The sequence below is a fragment of the Eublepharis macularius genome, chromosome 9 (genome assembly GCF_028583425.1).
Source record: "Eublepharis macularius isolate TG4126 chromosome 9, MPM_Emac_v1.0, whole genome shotgun sequence".
NCBI lineage: Eukaryota > Metazoa > Chordata > Lepidosauria > Squamata > Eublepharidae > Eublepharis > Eublepharis macularius.
The window spans coordinates 95,169,828-95,188,695 of NC_072798.1; the positions used below are offsets into that span (position 1 = coordinate 95,169,828).

General features: G+C 42.3%; 1 protein-coding gene across 1 annotated transcript in view; it reads left to right on the top strand.

Annotated features, from left to right (window-relative positions):
• COG5 (component of oligomeric golgi complex 5) overlaps nucleotides 1–18,868 on the top strand; it is a 261,645-nt gene that overhangs the window by 188,235 nt on the left and 54,542 nt on the right. Inside the window, exons 11-14 of the mRNA XM_054987831.1 lie at nucleotides 3,765–3,846; nucleotides 8,774–8,975; nucleotides 9,969–10,130; nucleotides 11,604–11,703. Of these exons, the coding sequence (XP_054843806.1) occupies nucleotides 3,765–3,846; nucleotides 8,774–8,975; nucleotides 9,969–10,130; nucleotides 11,604–11,703 (546 nt within the window). The remainder of the gene's footprint in view (nucleotides 1–3,764; nucleotides 3,847–8,773; nucleotides 8,976–9,968; nucleotides 10,131–11,603; nucleotides 11,704–18,868) is intronic.

The window sequence follows — 18,868 nt, forward strand, 5'->3', positions numbered from 1 at the left end:
AAGTGACCCTAAGGGAGCAGCGCTTGGATTCAGGAAGCATCCACGATTTGAATGAGGCCAGGGCTCTACCTTTGTAGGGGAAATGTGGCTTGAAGTAGAAGAGCCCACCTAGCCGTTAGAACAAAGTCTCCAACGGTCAGTTCCTAGGTTTGACAAAAGGTTTGAGTACCTTGATTGGTAGCTGCCGGGGTGTGTGAAAGCAAATGTAAAACATGTTCTAGCGCTGCACAAAAGGAATAGTTTGTTAGTGAATTCCACCGGAGCTGAGTGGATTTTAGGTGGGGACTGTACTTTCCCAGGAACGACTGTATATGCTCATGAATGTAATTTGATTAGCTCCTCAATCAAGGACAGGAGATCTCATCGCGGAAGAAGGGAAAGGAATGTGTTAACTGGGGATGACTCTGCGAGACCTTTGTTGCACTGGGCACCAGCAGGGCTGGAAGGATAGTAAGTCCAATCGCCTCTTAATCACTCCGCATTCCTGTGCGGCATTCCATGCATGCCAGGTTCTCCCGGGCAGGACTCAGCAACTGTTAGAGGCTCTCTAGTGGCAATACCACAGCCATTTTAACTCCAGAGGCCTGTTCATCTTTAATATCAAGAGCAGCCATATATAAAACTGCTGTTAAAATGGCGGAGGCCGAGCCATCCGCTGACACTAGTACAGAGTGTTAGACATGCACTCCATTTAGCAGGGACGCTGCAGCAGATGATAATTCAGTTCGGTTTTGGTAAGCCCAAGTAGTGAGGGGAAGGGGCAGTGTTGCCGAGGGGAGACTTGGGAGAGCCGCGGGGTTTTCTGACCTCCCAGGGACCACCCTGAAGGAACAGCAAGAGTCTTGTGTTCCTTCTCGGTATGTTTTGGTGCAGCATGTATACGTCTCCGCCTTGTGAATGCTGGCAAAAGGGAGACCCCATTGCTCAACGACGTTCAGACACCAGAATCTAAGTCAGCATAAACCCATTGTGCTCTTGTTACTTATTTAGAATACTCTTACTTGGCATAAAATCATGAGAGCGTTGCCCTCGTTCCTGTGTTGCTTTTTTTAAGCAGTAGGAATGTGATTGAAACTCTTGTTGGAGAGCTGAGAAGATAATCAGAGGGAAGCCATTAGTCATCTTGCCAGCAGCTTCTACCACCAGGGATTGTATTAAAGATGAAAGCTGTCTGTGACTAGAAAGCATAACCAAGCAAGGTTTCTTCCTCCCTCTTCCTGTTTGTTTTAATTTACTTTTGTTTGTATACAGCTTGTTTTTTTAATTTGGTGGAATCATTTACTATGAATCTAGTTTTTAAATGGATTTAGACAGGGCTTTTTTTCTGGGAAAAGCGGTGATGGAACTCAGTGGTGGAACTCAGGACCGCACAATGATGTCACTTTGGGTTAGCTGGAGCAAGGGGGGAGGTTTTTAAAGTTTAAATTGCCCTCGGTGAAAATGGTCACATGGCCGGTGGCCCCGCCCCCTGATCTCCAGACAGAGGGGAGTTTAGATTGCCCTCCACGCTGCTCAGCGGCGCAGAGTGCAATCTAAACTCCCCTCTGTCTGGAGATCAGGGGGTGGGGCCACCAGCCATGTGACCATTTTCAAGAGGTGCTGGAACTCCGTTCCACCACGTTCCCGCTGAAAAAAAGCCCTGGATTTATACCAGAATAGCTATAATGATACTCTAGGCTATGCAGATAAAGTGTAGAATATGAGGATATGTGGTTCTTTGGCCTATCCCAGAATATTCTTCATATTCTGCCATCCAGGAGCATCTCTGAAAACCTATGTATAGTTAGGGGCCAAGGGAATAGGCAGCGGGCACCTATTGGCTTGTGCACTATTAAAGCTAAGCAATCTCCACTTGATATGCCTGAGTGGCAGCTTGCTGGAAGCCGCTCTCAGACGGCTTCCGATGAGACAGAAGACGCGCGATGCTTTTGAAATGAGGCTCATGAACCCATTCATAGAAGCGCACATTGAGCTCTGTCCAGCCTGTAACTTGTTTCGATGGCGCTCCCTGTTAAAAGTTTTATGCCGAGAATGATCTGCCCAAACCCCAACCCACAATTGGTTTTTTTAAAAATATATAAAGCCGATGCATTAAAACATTTCAGTTTCGTTAAATCTTTGATGATATTTTAGAAATAGTTTGATGGAACAGGGGGATTTTTGTTTGTTCTGCATGTCTGATTTTAAAGTGACTGCTTGTTACGGTTTTAAAATGCATGTCATCGTGAAATAGCACAAAGACGGCATAAAAATTCCCAGAGTAAGTTCCAGGTTATGTCCCGCGTTCCTGCTGCAGTCAACAATTACTCTGACCTGTTGCTCCTTGCTGCCTTCTCAGCCACGGTTTCTCCTCTAGGTCGTATCTTCCTTTTTTCCCTTCCCTTTGCCCCCGTCCTATAGATTGATTTTTAAGATTTTGCCTTCCCACTTGACTTGTGGTTGCCTGCTGCTTCAGCTCTTCTGTAATTGCTGTGAACTTTTTCTGTTTTTTTTTTTAATTTAATGCCAATATATTAATTGATTTTAATGTGTGACAAATATAAGCATCAAAAAGAAAGTGAAGAAAACAGACTTTAATAATCCTATATCACGTGCTAACCTAAGCCAATTGATTTTAATGGGCTTAAACCCCAGGCTAGCACCATCTCATCAGATCTCAGAAGCTAAGCAGGTCAGCCCCATTTAGTACTTGGATGGGAGACGGCTAAGGAAATCCAGGGTTGCTGTGCAGTAGCAAACAATGGCAAACCACCTCTGAACATCTCTTGCCCTGAAAACTCCACAGGGTCTCCATTAGTTGGCTGCAACTTGACGGCAAAAAAAAAAGTGGAATACTCCTGTATAAGACAGCAAAGAACACTTACCTGGCAGTAAGCCACCTTAATCATTAATACGTTAAGCATTCATACATCAGGGTTGCATTGGAAAATACATGGGGGATAAAGAGACAGGTGAATTCGCTATTTTATTTGTATTTGTTTTTGCTACTAAGGATCATCAGTATTGTGGTCAAGACATTGTAGAAAGGATTCCGTATGGCATTAAATTTGTCCAAAACATTACATTTATCCTCACGTATGCACGACTCATTTGAGATGCTAAATCTAGAGGATCTGCCACCCTGTTCTCAGAGCTTTCCAAGCCTTTATAACCATTTTTTTAGCCACTGGTCACCTGCAACCTGTTCAAGGCTCAGATGTTCGATATGTCACCAAATATTAAATGAATAAAGGATGATTCACACGCCAGTTGGCAGAGTTGGTTGTTGAACAAAATATGGCAGTGTATATTCCAAGCTATGAAAAGGCTATTAAACGGTGATTGCAAGACGGCCAACACTTGGGAAATCATGTAATCATTTATAACTCAGGACTGCAGCCGAAGAGTTTTAGAATGACAGTGGAACAGAACAACACTGTATTTATGGCCAAGATTAATGTTTTCCAGTGATTGCTCTGTGTTTACCCTCTTGCTCTTGTACAGTGTATATAGTTTTAGAATACGGACTAGCAAATTAACCTTTTTATAAGTTATACAAATGTATTAATTTGAAATTCAAAAGCAGTACAGGAACTCAGATCAAGGTATTTACATGAGGCCTGCAGTTGTATCAAAGGAATTTGTTATGTTCTCAGTTCTGAGTATCCCCCATGCTGAATTAATTGCTCATAATTAGTACATAGTAATATAAATTACTGATTTACATACATGCTTTTGGAAGAGAATAAGATTTAAGAACGTTACTTATTGTTTTTCTCGCCCAGGATGGCCAGTCAGACATTTTGTACACATTTTGGACAGCGGTAACTCGGACTCTTGCTTCCCAGTTTCAGATGGCAACAGATGGTAAGTTTTTAATTCAGCTCATGTAAATCTTCTGCCTTCTTGCAGTTACCCTGGAAGTGCACTGCGTCTGCAAACTCATCATCACCACCAGTTATTGTAGGTGTTGTGTCTGGTAACAGGCTAAGGATGAATGTGATGGGAAAACATTCCCTCCTTGCACACATATCCAACCTCCAGCCCTCTGGAGAACAAAGCACAAGTAACTAGACATTGGCTCTCCTTGAAGGGACACGGAGTGACAGCTTCCATTTAAGACTGGCTGTGCATCATGTGCAGGTACTTGCTCCCTGGAGTGGGTCTTCTCTGCATGACACAGCTGTACCATTAGTATCTTCATCCCTTGGCTCCGATGACATTTCTAGAAGCAAAGTGTTCAAATGGTGCCTTCCCACCTGACTGATGACCTTGTAGGAAGTCTACACATTTTGATGGCGACACTTCCTTGTCCACCCGATAGCCATTGTCTATAAAATATGAATGTCATGAGATATGGAAATTTCAGCACTCTCTGGGCTTATCTAGCTACAAAATCCTGCAAGGAGTGCATCTTTTTCTCATTTGCCCAGTCCTTATTTCCAGGAAAGGGTATGTAAGTGTGATTTCACCTCTGCTTTGTTGATTTCACCTCTGCTCTCAAAAAGTAGAGAAATGAAAATGTAAAGGCTCTTTTTGTAACACGAAGGGCAGATTTGTGCCACAACACTGCCACAACTTTCAACATCCTTTCATCTGTGGCATCGTGATGAACTGGGGAAAAGGCAGCTTACTGCTTCTTGTTGTTTTTTTACTTGTTTTCTTAATAACAAGAAAAAATTATAAAGTTGCACAAAATAATGCACGTGGCAGAAGAATTGCTTAACTGCTGACAAGAGAGAGATCCTATTTTACCAGCAATGAAATGTTGCGCTTTGTGTGCTGGGGAAATGCTCTTTTCCTGCCACAGAATTGCTGCCTTGAAGAAATTGGATTCTGCATCATGAACACGACAGTTGCTGCTTTGTCTTTTGGATGCTCTGCAGTAACTGGAGTACATTTTTTTTCCTTTCGCACTGAATATTGTCTTGAGAACTGGCTGCCATGTTGGGGGGACCAATAAAAGTGGATTGAATATTTATGATACAGGTATGAATGAACATTCTAAACATCTGGTTGGAGCGTGTTAACCGTTGCCTGTGTGCCCTGAATCAAAGACCCATCCAGAAAAGGAGTCATGTGTGGGTCAGCATGGCATAGCAGATGGAGTTGGAGTGGACTGGGTGGAGTTTACTGGGCTGTATCTAGACTATAACTGTAGATTCTACTATTTGTCCCCTTTCTGCTGCAGGCTTCCCTTCTATTTTATTTTATTTATTTATTTATTTAAAATTTGTATTCCACCCTCCCCGCAAGCAGGCTCAGGGCGGATAACAACATATTAAAATACAATTAAAATACAGTTAAAAATCATATTCATTAAAAACAGCACATTTAAAACAAGATGGTGGACAGCCTTCACAGGGAGGGTTTTATACACCCCTTTTTTCCAGGCCGGTGGAGGCCCAGCCTCAGCTATCATACCTTCGTGTCTCCCCGGAGCAGTATTTTATGGAGATCAGTGGGGAGGCAGGAAAGTTCCATTTTAGCATTAGAAAATTTTATCTGGATCCAGCTCATCGACTTAAATCCACCCCTTTCAAATACATGAGAATTTTCCCTTTGACTTCAGCAGGAAATCAGTTATACCATTACAGTGCAATCCTATGCAGAGTTACTTCAGTCTAAGCCCATTCAGTCTAAGCCCATAGGAAGGACTAAGTAATTTTGCGTACAACCAGGGCTTTTTTTCAGGGGGAACGCGGGGGAACAGAGTTCCGGAACCTCTTGAAAATGGTCACATGGCTGGTGGCCTCTCCCCCTGATCTCCAGAGGGCAATCTCAACTCCCCTCTGTCTGGAGATCAGGGGGCGGGGCCACCAGCCATGTGACCATTTTCTCCCAGGGCAACCCACTGAGTTCCACCACCTCTTTTCCCAGAAAAAAAGCCCTGCATACAATTGGACTCAAATCTCTATGCAGACATGATGCTCACTAGGGAGAATTTCGCTGAGTCATTATCTCAAAGGGTTGTTGTGAAAATAAAATGAGAAAGCCCTGAGATTCTTGGAGGAAGGAAGTTGATTGAGAATTTGAATAGAAATTATTTACTAAACTGAAGAAGACATTTAATAATAATCCATATCTCTCTCTCTGTCTCTCTTTCCTCTGTTTCTAATATGATTAGTTAAATAACAGTGGAAACTGGGCATAGATTTTTTTCAGAAGGTGCAAATGATGTTGAACCCTTACAAGCAATATTTTTCTTTTGTTAATATGCTATGTTTTTTTTTTAACCTGTGCATATGCATACTGTTCCTGCATTGGGCAGGGGGTTGGACTAGAAGTTCCTTAAGGCCTCTTCCAACTCTATAATTCTATGAACTTAATAAATAGCAACTGTGGAAGCATCTTTGTGGGTTCGGCTTAAAAACTGGAGATATTACTTGGTGTCTAAGCATTTGCTCTGTAGTTGCTAAGTAACCAGGTGATCTAAAAGCTATTTGAAATCAAGTGGCTGTCTAATTCTACCACATATACTTACCACATAATTACTAACAGTGTAGGGCTGGAAAGGACCAGAACACCTCCTGTTTTAATTGTGTTTGACTTTCACAGGACTAACGAACGCTGCTGTGTCCCAGACTTTCTCTTGACCAGGATTCTTTCACACAGGGACTTTGACCGTCATGGAGAGCTTGAACCTCCCACATTTAAAAGGAGTGTCCACGGGACATTCAAATCACGATTGGTGGCCTTATTGGGGCTTTCCCTTTAAACCAGATTAGAAAGAAACTTGTTTTGATCTGATCCGGGGCGGGGGGTTGGTGGGCTGGGCTGTGGATAAAGTGTCCGTGTGCACATTCCATCCACAGCCACTACAGGGAGAAGGGTAGGGCTAAACATTCCCCCTGTTCAGCTCTTTAAAGGGCTCCCCCCCCCCTTGCCCAGGCGTGCTGTACCACGACAGTGCAGCTGCAAGGGGAAAGGGGAAATGAGGGAAAGGGGGCTTTTCAGACTGGGAGGGGGGAGAATCGCAGTCGGCATTGCGCTGTGCTTTAGCTCAGGCAGAAAGAGAAGAAAGAAGGTGGTAGGGGCAGCGGAAGCAGCTTATGGAACTGGGATGGGTGTGCGCTGACTCCATTCTCACCTCTTCTTGCTCTGGTCGCTTCTGCATTTTGGCACGCAGCCTCAGGCCCCTCCTTATGTACTGTCAAACCAAGGCTATGATACAGGCCTGAATATTTTGTTTTCTACCATTTTGTCTCTTGTTCCCTTCTGAAACTTTATAAATATATACGATTCCTTAATCCAAGGTTTCCAAACTCTTGGCTATGTGTGTTTGTCTAATTAATAACAAGTCATAATTAATAACAAGCCCTCTTTCTCGTAGGCATTACTGATTTTGCTGTGGAGTAAATAATATCTGAAAATAAAAGGTGCCACAGGCCAGTTGCTCCTGTTTAAAAGCTATTTGTTTGGTAACCAGCCCTGGCCAAGCTCTTTTCAGTTTACTGGAAGTGAGGACAGCCCCCCCACTCTGTCGTAGTTCTGCAGGCAACGCAAGGCCATCTTATTTAGACAGGCCTTTTTTTTTTTTTTTGACTTTTTTTAAATTTATTTTTTTAAACCAAACAAACAAACAAAAACAATGTACAGAAGTAAAATAGAACAACAACAAAGTCTTAGTGAACTATATACAATAAATGTCATGCCAATATAGTTAAAACAAAGACAACTAGCATTTTTTTTCAATTATTTGATAGTCGTTGCTTCAAATCTGAGTAACAAAAAGTAAATGCTTAGGTGGAGAGTGATTTGTATTGGAAATGAATTCAATGAATGGTAACCATTTTGCAATAAAATCAGTTTCTTTCAAATAGTGTTCATTCTGGTATAATTCGTCATGTAATTTAGACAGGCCTTTGATGGACTTTTAAAAATCTGCTTGGTCAATGGCTGTGGAGTTTGTGAGGTGTACCGACGTGAAGCGGATTGCTGATGGCGACAAAGCTGGCATAAAATATTTTTTAAGAAAAAAAATAAGAAATATTTTAATAAAGAAATAACCTTGAGACAAAATCTGCAACAAAATAAATGGGCAGATTCAAAGTCAGAAAAATAGAAGAAAGCTGAGATAATTCTTGTGACGATCAGAGACTGGGTATATATTCACATTAGTCAAACTAGAAGATTTAGAATGGCGGTAATGCCTGAGGGAAGGCACCATGTTTAATTTCTAGAAAAATAGATGCTGGGTCTCAAATCAGCATGAAGATGGAACCCTCTTCTCCTTTTAATCCCCGTTATTTTGGGTCTCTGTATAGATCACTTGTGAAGGAAATACACTCTGTACTTGCTTAGGATAGACTTTCATCTATTTCTATGTTCTGAGCTTGTGTCATGGCCTGAAAAACAGAGCCCTGGCATACATTAATCCCTGAATGGAGGACAACAACAATAGCTAGAAGACAAGAAATTGTGAAACAAACATTTGTCTAAATTACTTTCACTAGTGTTAATGAAAATCGTTTATCATAGTGAGGGTAGTAACTGTTTAATAAAGTAATAATTTTAGCACTAAAATTACAGGAGCTAGGAGACAGGACTGTATAAACTGTGAGCAGTATTTTATTAGACCAGAACGTGTGAAAATTGGCTTTCTGCTAGACACACCAGGGACTTCTCTCTCTAGTGATGAGGGGTTCAGTCTTGGGAAGAGGTCCAAACAGGCCCTGATAGAAAAACTACATTTACTTAACACTGTCTTTCCGCACAGGTGTGTTCTTAAAATGGTAAGAATAACAGAAGCTTAATAGAGTACAGCACAAGAATTCATGGTTTTGTCTTGCAGCTTCCATGTTTCTGAAACAAGCTTTTGAAGGGGAATATCCTAAATTACTGAGACTCTATAATGATTTGTGGAAGCGCCTTCAACAATACAGTGAAAATATTCAAAGACATTTTAATACAAATGGAACGACTGAACACTTTGCGCTTCAGCAGATAGAAGATGATGCACATGACCTATTCATGCAAAAGAAACAAGATTATGAGTATGTGCATTCTGTGTATAATTATTGCATTGGAAATCCCGGACTGTGGTATTCCCCCCCTGCAGCTTTTAAAAATATTTTACTGAAGAATCTATAGTGTTTGATTCTACAAATAGGAGTGTTATCTACTGCATAAAGACATTGCATCTTTTGCATTGCTTTTCCTGTTGAGCTCATTGACTCTACTCCCATTAGCATGTGCAGTAGAACATCCATTGGATCGAGCTGATACTGATTAATGCTAAAGGCACCTTTGAACTACCATCTGCAGGATAGCAGTTTGGGTTTTCCCTACTAAATATGACATTCTTCTGACTGAAGAAGATAAATGGGAATGTGTTGAATTATTCTACGTGACTAATTCAGTAATTTTGGCGTTTAGAAAGAAGATTCAGTTCCTAGGTACTGCAGATCTAGGGCCTGTGTAAATCTTCCTGCTTCTTTATGAGATTTGAGCTTATCAGTGCAATCCTAAAAAGAGTTACTCCAGTCTAAGGCCATTGAAATCAGTGGGCTTAGCCTGGAGTAACTCTTCATAAGATTGCACTGTGCAAGTTGGACTTTTGTGCCCTGTACCACTAGAAATTGCATCAGTGCCTTCAGAACTGTAGGATTAAAGAATGAGGTCCTGTTTTTTCTTATGAATTCTGCAAGATCCATGCCTTCTCAAGGTTTATAAACATTATGCGGAACTCCCCATCCGTAGCAGCAGTTGCTTGGCTGCGGGGGGCAGGATTTGCCTCCCCGGAGGAGGGGGAGCCAGATGAGGCTTCCCGGGCATCTGGGTATGCTGGGTGAGCAGAGACAGAGGCCTCATAAGCCTGCTGCACCCACCCAGAGGCCATTTGCACCTCGTGAGCGGAAGGGAAGGACAGAGGGTTCAGCCTCGGCCCCTTTGCGCACTAAAGTTATTCCAGCTTTAACCACCTTTCTATATTTTTTGTCTGAAAAATGGAAATAAACATTACTTAACCAAACTCTTCCATTACCCAGTCCAGAAATAGCCTTGAAAGATTCTCTGCAACCTTATGAAGCCGCCTACTTGTCAAAATCGTTATCTCGGCTCTTTGACCCGATCAACCTCGTCTTTCCCCCCGGGGGTCGCAGTCCTCCATCCACTGATGAGCTTGACAGCATCGTCAAAACCATTGCGAGGTGTGTGCTTGAAATAAATTTCCATGCATAATGTGTTGCCATGTTTTTCCCCCCTCCGTAAAATATAATTTTAGAAATGAAAGTTCATTACTGCTAAATGTTTGATTCCTCATTAATTATACAGGCAATTATCATTGAGATTAAATCAGAGCTTATCTTCTGACTTTATTGTGCATTGGCGGGGGTGAATATTTTTGTTGGGCCTGCGCCTAATACATTTGATTTCTTGAAGTTGTTATTACAATTATGCTTAAGAACATTTCTATCTTGTTCCTTGCGCTGGATTAAAAGGCAGTAAAAAGAAGAGAGCTAGTAAAGCCACTGTTTCCTGCTGACCCAAAGTGATGTCATTGGCCCTGGGAGCATGCGTGCACTTTGCGCATGCACATGTGGTACCAGGGGCACCACCTCCCACCAAAAGTTGCCCCCTGTCCTGGCAACCCACTGAGTTCTACCACCTCTCTTCCCAGAAAAAAAGCCCTGCTTTAAATCTATAGTACTTAATACAGTGTATGTTGCAAAGGTGTATGGAAGGAATTTTCTTTCCCTTATCCTGTAGGTTCTGTTATATCACTCATGCTTTTTAATTTGCATGTAATTTTGTATATTAAGCCCCTGGGAGACATCAACCATGGTACTGGTTGTTGGGTACAATCAACATGCTAATGGTGCCAAGCTATTTATTTCTTTGCCTAAATCATTTCATGCGGCTGTGACAGCACTTGGTTGCTGTTGTCAAGTAGTTAAGTGTGAACAAGTTGGCAGTTGAATCCTGACAAGACAGAGGTGATGCTCGACATCAAGGCTGAGCTCTTATGTTCCCTCAGATTTGATGGGGTACAGCTTACTGCTTAGAAGTCTGATGGTTTGACTTGGTCCAACTCTGTTGCTGGAGAAACAGCTGAGTTCAGCTGTGAAAACTGCCTTCTTCTCTATGTGGATTGGCTCTCTACCTGGAAACAGGTTATCTGATCAAGTGGATCCATGCCGCAGTGACTTTAAGAGTGTGGTGGTGGAGAGTGCCCTCAAGTCATAGTTGACTTATGGCGACCCCTGGTGAGGTTTTCATGGCAAGAGACTCACAGAAGTGGTTTGCCATTACCTGCCTCTGCAACCCTGGTCTTCGTTGGAGGTCTCCCATCCAATTACTGAGACCAACCCTGCTTAGCTTCTGAGATCTGACGAGATCAGAGTCACCTGGGCTACCCGGGTCACAGCAGCTTTAAGAGTAGGTTGTTGTAATATGCTCTGTGTAGGATTTCCCTTGAAGACAATCACAGGCTGTGATCTGTCACAACCATGGCTTGGGCCTTTACAGTGGTAGCTCCTACGTGGTGGAACAACCTATAGCAGAGGTTACAATATATAGTCAGTGAACTGAAATATCAGGAGTAACATTTGAAGTAAAACAAAAATCTCTGCTAAAAATCCAGTGCTATTTTAAGATATATTCTTTTTCTGTTTGTTTCTTAGTGAGCTAAACGTGGCCGCTGTTGATCCAGACCTTAGCCTGGCAGTATCTAAAAATGTGGCAAAGACCATACAACTGTATGGTGTGAAGTCTGAGCAGCTTGTAAGTAACTCTCTGTTGCTAAATTGTTATCTCTTGAACTGCAAAGCCAGAAAGATGGCCACGCGAGTTGCATAGCCCGAAGTATTCATATTGTGCAAGTATCTTGAGCGTTTTGCTGGTGGTTCAGTGCTCAAAGTTAACTTCACTTGAGGTCCGTTGTTCCGTGCTCCTGGGTATTTTGTTAAGACATCTTCGTAATGTCAAGTTCTTCTTTATTTTAACCTCAGGATATGAGAGGGAAAACCTGCAAAAACGGACTGTAGGGAACAGCAGGTGCCCTGAAATCCAGACAACAAGGAAAAAACGAAACCCTGAAATATATTACATTTTAGAATGTTAAAGCAATCACCGGGCTGGTTCATGTAGAACAGGGATCCCCAAACTTTTTGAGCCTGCAGGCACATTTGGAATGCGGAGCAGAGCAGAGGGTGCAGCAACAGAGTGGCTGCTGCCGCTTATCTTCAGTCCCACAGGGAAGATCCTTGTGCTGGCGAAGCAGCTTCTGCCAAAACAATGTTTTTAGAAATCTGCACAGCCATTCAATACTCCAATGGCCAAGCAGAAGCCATGCCTGGCCAAAGCCCCACCTGTCCCCACCCACTTTCTAAAAACATTTGGTGGGCACCAGGAAAGGTCTCAGCAAGGCACAATGGTGCCCAACGGTTCACCGTTGGTGAACCCTGATATAAAGCTATCTGCCCTGGTAGTTGTTATGATCACTTTCCAGGTCTTTCTCAGAATGCTTGCTGGCTGTAGGAGAGTAGGGAAAGGCAGTCACTGTTGCTTCCCTCTTGCTAATTTTTCCCTCGGCAAAAATGGTCACATGGCTGGTGGCCCTGCCCCCTGATCTCCAGACAGAAGGGAGTTACGGAGGTCAATCTCAACTCTCCTCTGTCTGGAGATCAGGGGGCGGGGTCACCAGCCATGTGACCATTTTCAAGGGGTGCCAGAACTCCGTTCCACTGCGTTCCAGCTGACAAAAAGCCCTGAGTACAGGAAATATTTACTTTTATTTATGTCATTTTATAGTCCGCCTTTTCACTGAGACTCAACGCAGATCACACAGTATACGTCAATACAATCAACAGGATGAGATGTATTAGGCATTTCTTCGAACTGGCTTATGTTACAACTGGGATCCAGATCAGAGCATATTTGCTATATTGTTTCAGCAAAAAAGCTTTGCAAACATATCACAACTAATTGTGTGTTCCTGAGACAATAAAGGCTGAGGTGTAGCTGCCTTAAACCGTTGGGATGGCCGTGATGCAATTGTAGCAGAGACATAAAATTTCTTTGCCGACATCACCGCCACTTCATAGGTCTTCTAATAGGCTTTGTAGCGTGATGTGTCAGATTCAGTATGGCTCCCTGCCATTCTCATTCGACATCTGGCTCTCTCCGATCACCTAGTATGGTTTGTAGATAATAATATAAATTTATTGATTGCTGCATGTCATTAATAAATCAGGTTTTACAGTTTACTTCTTTTTAATCGTATCACTCAATCATCAACCAAAAGGGAGACTGCAATGAAGAAATCAGAAGAAGATTGAGACTTGGAAGAGCAGCTGTGAGGGAGCTAGATAAGTTCCTTAAAGATAAAGGTGTCTCTCTGGGAACCAAGATCAAGATAATCCAAACTATGGTAGTCCCCATTGCTATGTATGGATGTGAAAGTTAGTGAAGAAAGCTAACAGGAAGATAATTGATTCATTTGAAATGTGGTGCTGGAGGAGAGTTTTACGGATACCATGGACAGCCAAAAAGACAAATAAGTGGGTACTAGATCAAATCAAGCCTGAATTCTCCATAGAAGCTAAGATGACAAAACTGAGGCTATCGTACTTTCGTCACATCATGAGAAGACAAGACTCTCTGGAAAAGTCAATAATGCTAGGAATAGTGGAAGGCAGCAGGAAAAGAGGAAGACCTAAAACAAGATGGCTGGACTCAATAAAAGAAGCCACACCCTCCAGTGAGGAGTCTGTTAATGACAGGATGTTTTGGAGGTCTTTCATTCATAGGGTCGCCATAGGTCAGAGGCGACTTGATGGCACATAACACACACACGTATATGAAGCTACCTTCTACTGCATCAGATTGTCAGTTTATCAAGGAGAGTAACGTCTGCACTGGCTGATGGCAGCTCTCCGAGGTCTCAGGTAGAAGTCTTTCACATCACCTGCTACCTGATCCTTATGGCTGGAAATACTGGAGGTTGAATTTGGGAACTTCTGCATGCAAAGCAGCTGCGTTACCACTGAGCCGGGGCTGTTAGATAACATAAGAACACAAAAAGTGATTAGCTGGATCAGGCCAACTTCAGACACTCCAGCATTCCCTTCCCATAGCAGTATTTAGGATGCTTACAGATATGGAACGATGGCGACAACCTTTCCCTGTTTGGCCCCAGGTCTGACACTCAGAGAGGCAGGGCTTTTTTTCAGCAGGAACGTGGTGGAACAGAGTTCCAGCACCTCTCGAAAATGGTCACATGGCCGGTGGCCACGCCCCCTGATCCCCAGACAGAGGGGAGTTTAAATTGCCCTCCACACAGTAGCATGGAGGGCAATCTAAACTCCCCTCTGTCTGGAGATCAGGGGGTTGGGCCCCCGGCCATGTGGCCATTTTCGCTGAGGGCGATTTAAACTTTTAAAAACTCCCCCCTTGTTCCAGCTGACCCAAAGTGACATCATTGTGTGGTCCTGAGTTCTACCACTGAGTTCCACCACCTCTTTTCCCAGAAAAAAAAAGCCCTGTAGAGAGGTATATTGCCTCTTTATGTGGAAGTTTTGTTTGGTGCTCCTGGTTTGTAGCTGTTGGTCAGCCTACCTTCCCATAGATCTCCTTAATTCTTTTTTAAAATTCTCAAAACTGAATGGCTATCAGCCCATCTAGAGGGTTTTATGCATATGTCAGCAGCACAACTGTAAAATCTTATTTTTATGGTGGTCATTTTTCATTATTTTCATCGCCTTGTTTTGACTTTGTAAGCTGCCCTGAGCAGGTCTCTGGAGGGAGAGCACATTTATCTAAATAAACGTAGTTTTAAAAGTTTAACAAGCTCACAGACGGCTTGATGTGGTTGGCGGTGTGCATTGCGAGTTTCTGCGCTGAGCAGAAAAAAGAAATGTCTCTGTTGTTGTGGAGCGTGTTTCGTTTCATTCCATGCCCGTTTTGTGTCTTGCAAACAGAATTATCAGCTTGATTTTGCCTGAGCTCCTCACGATTTGTGCGCGTTCAGTGTGTATGTCTGGGACACAGCAACTTGTGCATGCGCCTTCAGATTGAAATATTAATGCTTGCTCTCCTTGTTCTTTGTGCCTCCTAATATATTATTTTCTTTGAGCACAGTTCCTCATTGATCTGGTTTAAATTAAGCTTGTCACTACCGTTCGGAGGGTGCACGCTTAATTAAGAACCCAGCTTTGTTTGTGGCTGCTTTTTCTCCATCTGTGTTTGTCAGAAATTAATCCCCTCAACCCCATACTGCTTGTTCACTGAGCTTTGGAATGTCTCCCTGGTGTTCCTCAAGATGGCTGCAGACTTCATTCGGTTAAGTAGTGCTGATTTCTGTTTATCTTGTCAGCCCACTCTTTGAAGAGGAAGCCAAGTTATATTCATTTGACCTTGTCTTAAGCCATAACTCAGAGGACGTCCTTCTTGGAAAAAGTGGCATGGATCCAAGAAAGCACAACTTTCTTGACTCCCCGTTCCCACTGCAGCCCAAAATGCCCCTTCCCATTGGGGGGGGGGAATTTGGGGGTACAGCAGGAGGGGGAAGGTCAGAAAGTCACGCTGTGGGCAGAACCTCTCTGTTGGTTCCAAACCAGAGTCCTTAACGTCTTTCTCTGTGGCTCACCTGCTTCTTAAGTTGCCTCTTATGAGAGTCCATGAGTCAAATATGTGTCCAAAATTGACAGTGGTTGTCATGACAAAAGTGAGAGGATGCCAAGCGCTGCCAACCACGAGATACTGAATACCTTTCCGTCTTTAGACTAGTTGTTGTCAGGTAGTTTGGTTGGGAGCGATTTCCAATAGCAACACATTTAGTTGTGCCCTTTTCTGACTTCTGCAGATGTGATTCCTTGTTTTATCAAGTGCTAATTGTTTTTTGGTACAAGCAAAAAAATGAATTGTGTTACATGCTTTCATTATTTTGATTTTTTTAAACCTATCAACACCTGAGAATGCTTGGAGCAGGTAATTGCATTTTTAAACAGTTGGAAATTAAAATAAAAAATTATGTTGTCCCTTTCTTATCAGCTGCCAAGTAAAATGTCTTGAGTTGCTTGTGGATAGAATATCCAGGTCTTTCCTGTGAAATAGTGCTTGTTCTGAAAAACTCTGCAACCGTAAGAGCATATTGAATGACTCCATGATCTCCCATCCAGCTTGTCTTCTGGTCTGTTTCCCTGCCCTCCTTTCCTGTCTGCTTTAGCAAGTAGGACTTTAATTTGGCCTGAGTGTGGTTAGAAATTGAAGCAATTGCATATTGGTGCCAGTGAGGCTTTTAACTCTCCCAACGGAAAACCCACGATTACACTACTTTGGAATTGGGGTCAAAATGACCCCAACTTACAATGCAAAAAAAGGAAACCTGATAGTTCTCTCAATCATGGCATTGGCCACTAAGAAAAAAAAACAGGCGTCAAGAATAACTTTCTTCAGTAACACAGGACAAAGAAGTGTAAAATCTGGAATCGGGGTCAAAAATACCCATTATTGAAAACATCAAATCCTCAGAGAAATGTAAAGGGGGTAAAATTGACCCCTCCCTCCACTTTTAAAGCACAATACACAGTTTATTTTAAAGAAAGCAATCATTTTTAACTGTTATAATACTGAAACTGCCACCATGTGTGACTTGCCTGCTGTTGCCACCATGTGTGACTTGCCCGCTGATGCCATCATGTGTGACTTGCCTGGCTTTGCCACCATGTGTGAGTTTCCTGCTGTTGCCCCCGTGTGCGACTTGCCTGCTGTTGCCACCATGTGGCCGACTCACACCTGGTGGCAGTGGCGAGCAGGTAACACACGGTAGCAGTGGCGGGCAAGCCCTCCATAATAATAGGCTGGCCACTATGTGATGCAGGATTCTGGACTAAATGGGGCACTGGTCAGACCCAGCAGGGCTCTTTTTTATGTTATTAATCTGTGTGGAATATCTGTGGATAGATTTGGTCTTTGTTAGATCTTTGGAGGAAATAATTCTTCAGCGTTTGTGATGACGTCCCCACCTGGCTCTTTGTTCAAGCTAGCCACTTGGAACCCCACCAGGATGTCATTCTTGGCAAACATGAAAGCTCATGATGTGGGCATAGATGGGCAAGGAGGAGTTACTTCTAGTGCTTTGTGCTTGATTGTGCCAACCTCACCATTTTCAGAATGAACTGAAGCTGTTTTCAGGAGAAAAAGAGTTCATCTGATTCTCTGAGTTGACAATATTGCAGGTTTTCTTGAAAGGATGCATTGTCATCTCTTATTTGTGCCTGCAGTAATTCGTCTTGGATAGCATGCCCTTCGGCGCAGGTGTCTGGGGACAGAGAACTTGAATTATTTTTGCAAAGCTAGGGTAGGGTTGAGTCTGGTTATAAATGTAATCTAGGTCACGTGATTTTCAAGCATATTTTAAACATCAAATCCTTGATAATTAAACTTCATTTTTTCTGAGCCCCATACTTGTTTTTATTTATTTATATATTTATTTAAGGTATTTATATGCTACTGCTTCTAATTTCGTTTAAGTTGTTTCCACAAATTACATGGATCACAATAAAAGCATAACATTTTATTGTTTGTTTTTGTTATGTTTGATTTGATTATAATGATAAACTTTTATCATTTTTAATGAATGCCTAATGCACCATCAAACTGAAAATTAAAAGGGGGTGTGACCGCTGCTCCCTCCTAGTACATAGGCTTCCTATGCACCCCATCTTCAAAGTGGGTAGAGGGTCATGAGAATGACAGTGTGGTATAATGGTTTGAATCAAATCTCTACTCAGCTATGGAAGTTTATTAACTGACCATGGCAAACACATGGTTATAGTTGAGAGAATAAAATAAAGGCACAAAGAATGATATTAAACCACTTTGGGTTCATAATGGAGAGAAAAGCAGATAAATAAGTAAATGCCTTTATAAGAAAATATTCATCTCATTAATAAGAAGAATCTGGTTATGTTAACTTCTAGGGATGTCACAATAGAAATAAGATTGCAGAGACATGGTTTTAGGAATAGAGTGCAAATCTCATAATACGTTGTCCAGAAAACCTTTGTATTTAATCAGAAAGTTATATAATATTGCAAAAACAAAATACTGAGAACAAGTTTAAATGGTTTCTTGTTAGTGAGAAAGGACCAAATAAATAATCCCTTTCTCTTTGTCAATGAGGGATTGTTCCCCAAATGGTTACGATTTTTAAAAATTCTTCCTTCATTTTGAGCTATGTCTGTAGTTGGCTCATATTGTGTAAGTGTAATATGAAGTACTGTATGTTCTTTTACTTTGATGCTATTTCTGTAAAGCTTCCCATGTGGGTGGATAGAAAGAAATACACTAACAGGCCCACCTGCTGCGCATAGATAAAATGTGTTGTACTGTGAACTTGAAAATTCAGTTGTCTAGAAATGAGAGATACGTTCCTTTTAGTCTAAGAAATCCTTGCTAATATTCCCTTTAAAAAATCAGTTACCATGTCACATTACTTCTTCACCAGCTCTCATTGCTATTTTTTCCAACTGTCTTTTCCATCTTTCCTAATCTTTCTGATAAATATCTGCCTTAATTGATAAATCAGTTTGTTAAAATCAGGGCTTTTTTTCTGGGAAAAGGGGTGGTGGAACTCAGTGGGTTGCCCTCGGAGAAAATGGTCACATGGCCGGTGGCCCTGCCCCCTGATCTCCAGACAGAGGGGAGTTTAGATAAACTCCCCTCTGTCTGGAGATCAGGGGGTGGGGCCACCGGCCATGTGACCATTTCCAAGAGGTTCTGGAACTCCGTTCCCCTGCGTTCCCCCTGAAAAAAAGCCCTGGTTAAAATGAATATTTTGAAGAGACTAGATCAGCTTTCATTGATATCAGTATATGTACATGGTTTCTAGGAATCGAAGGACTTTCTGCTTCTGTAAAATCTGAGAGGTGCTTTTGTCAGTTCA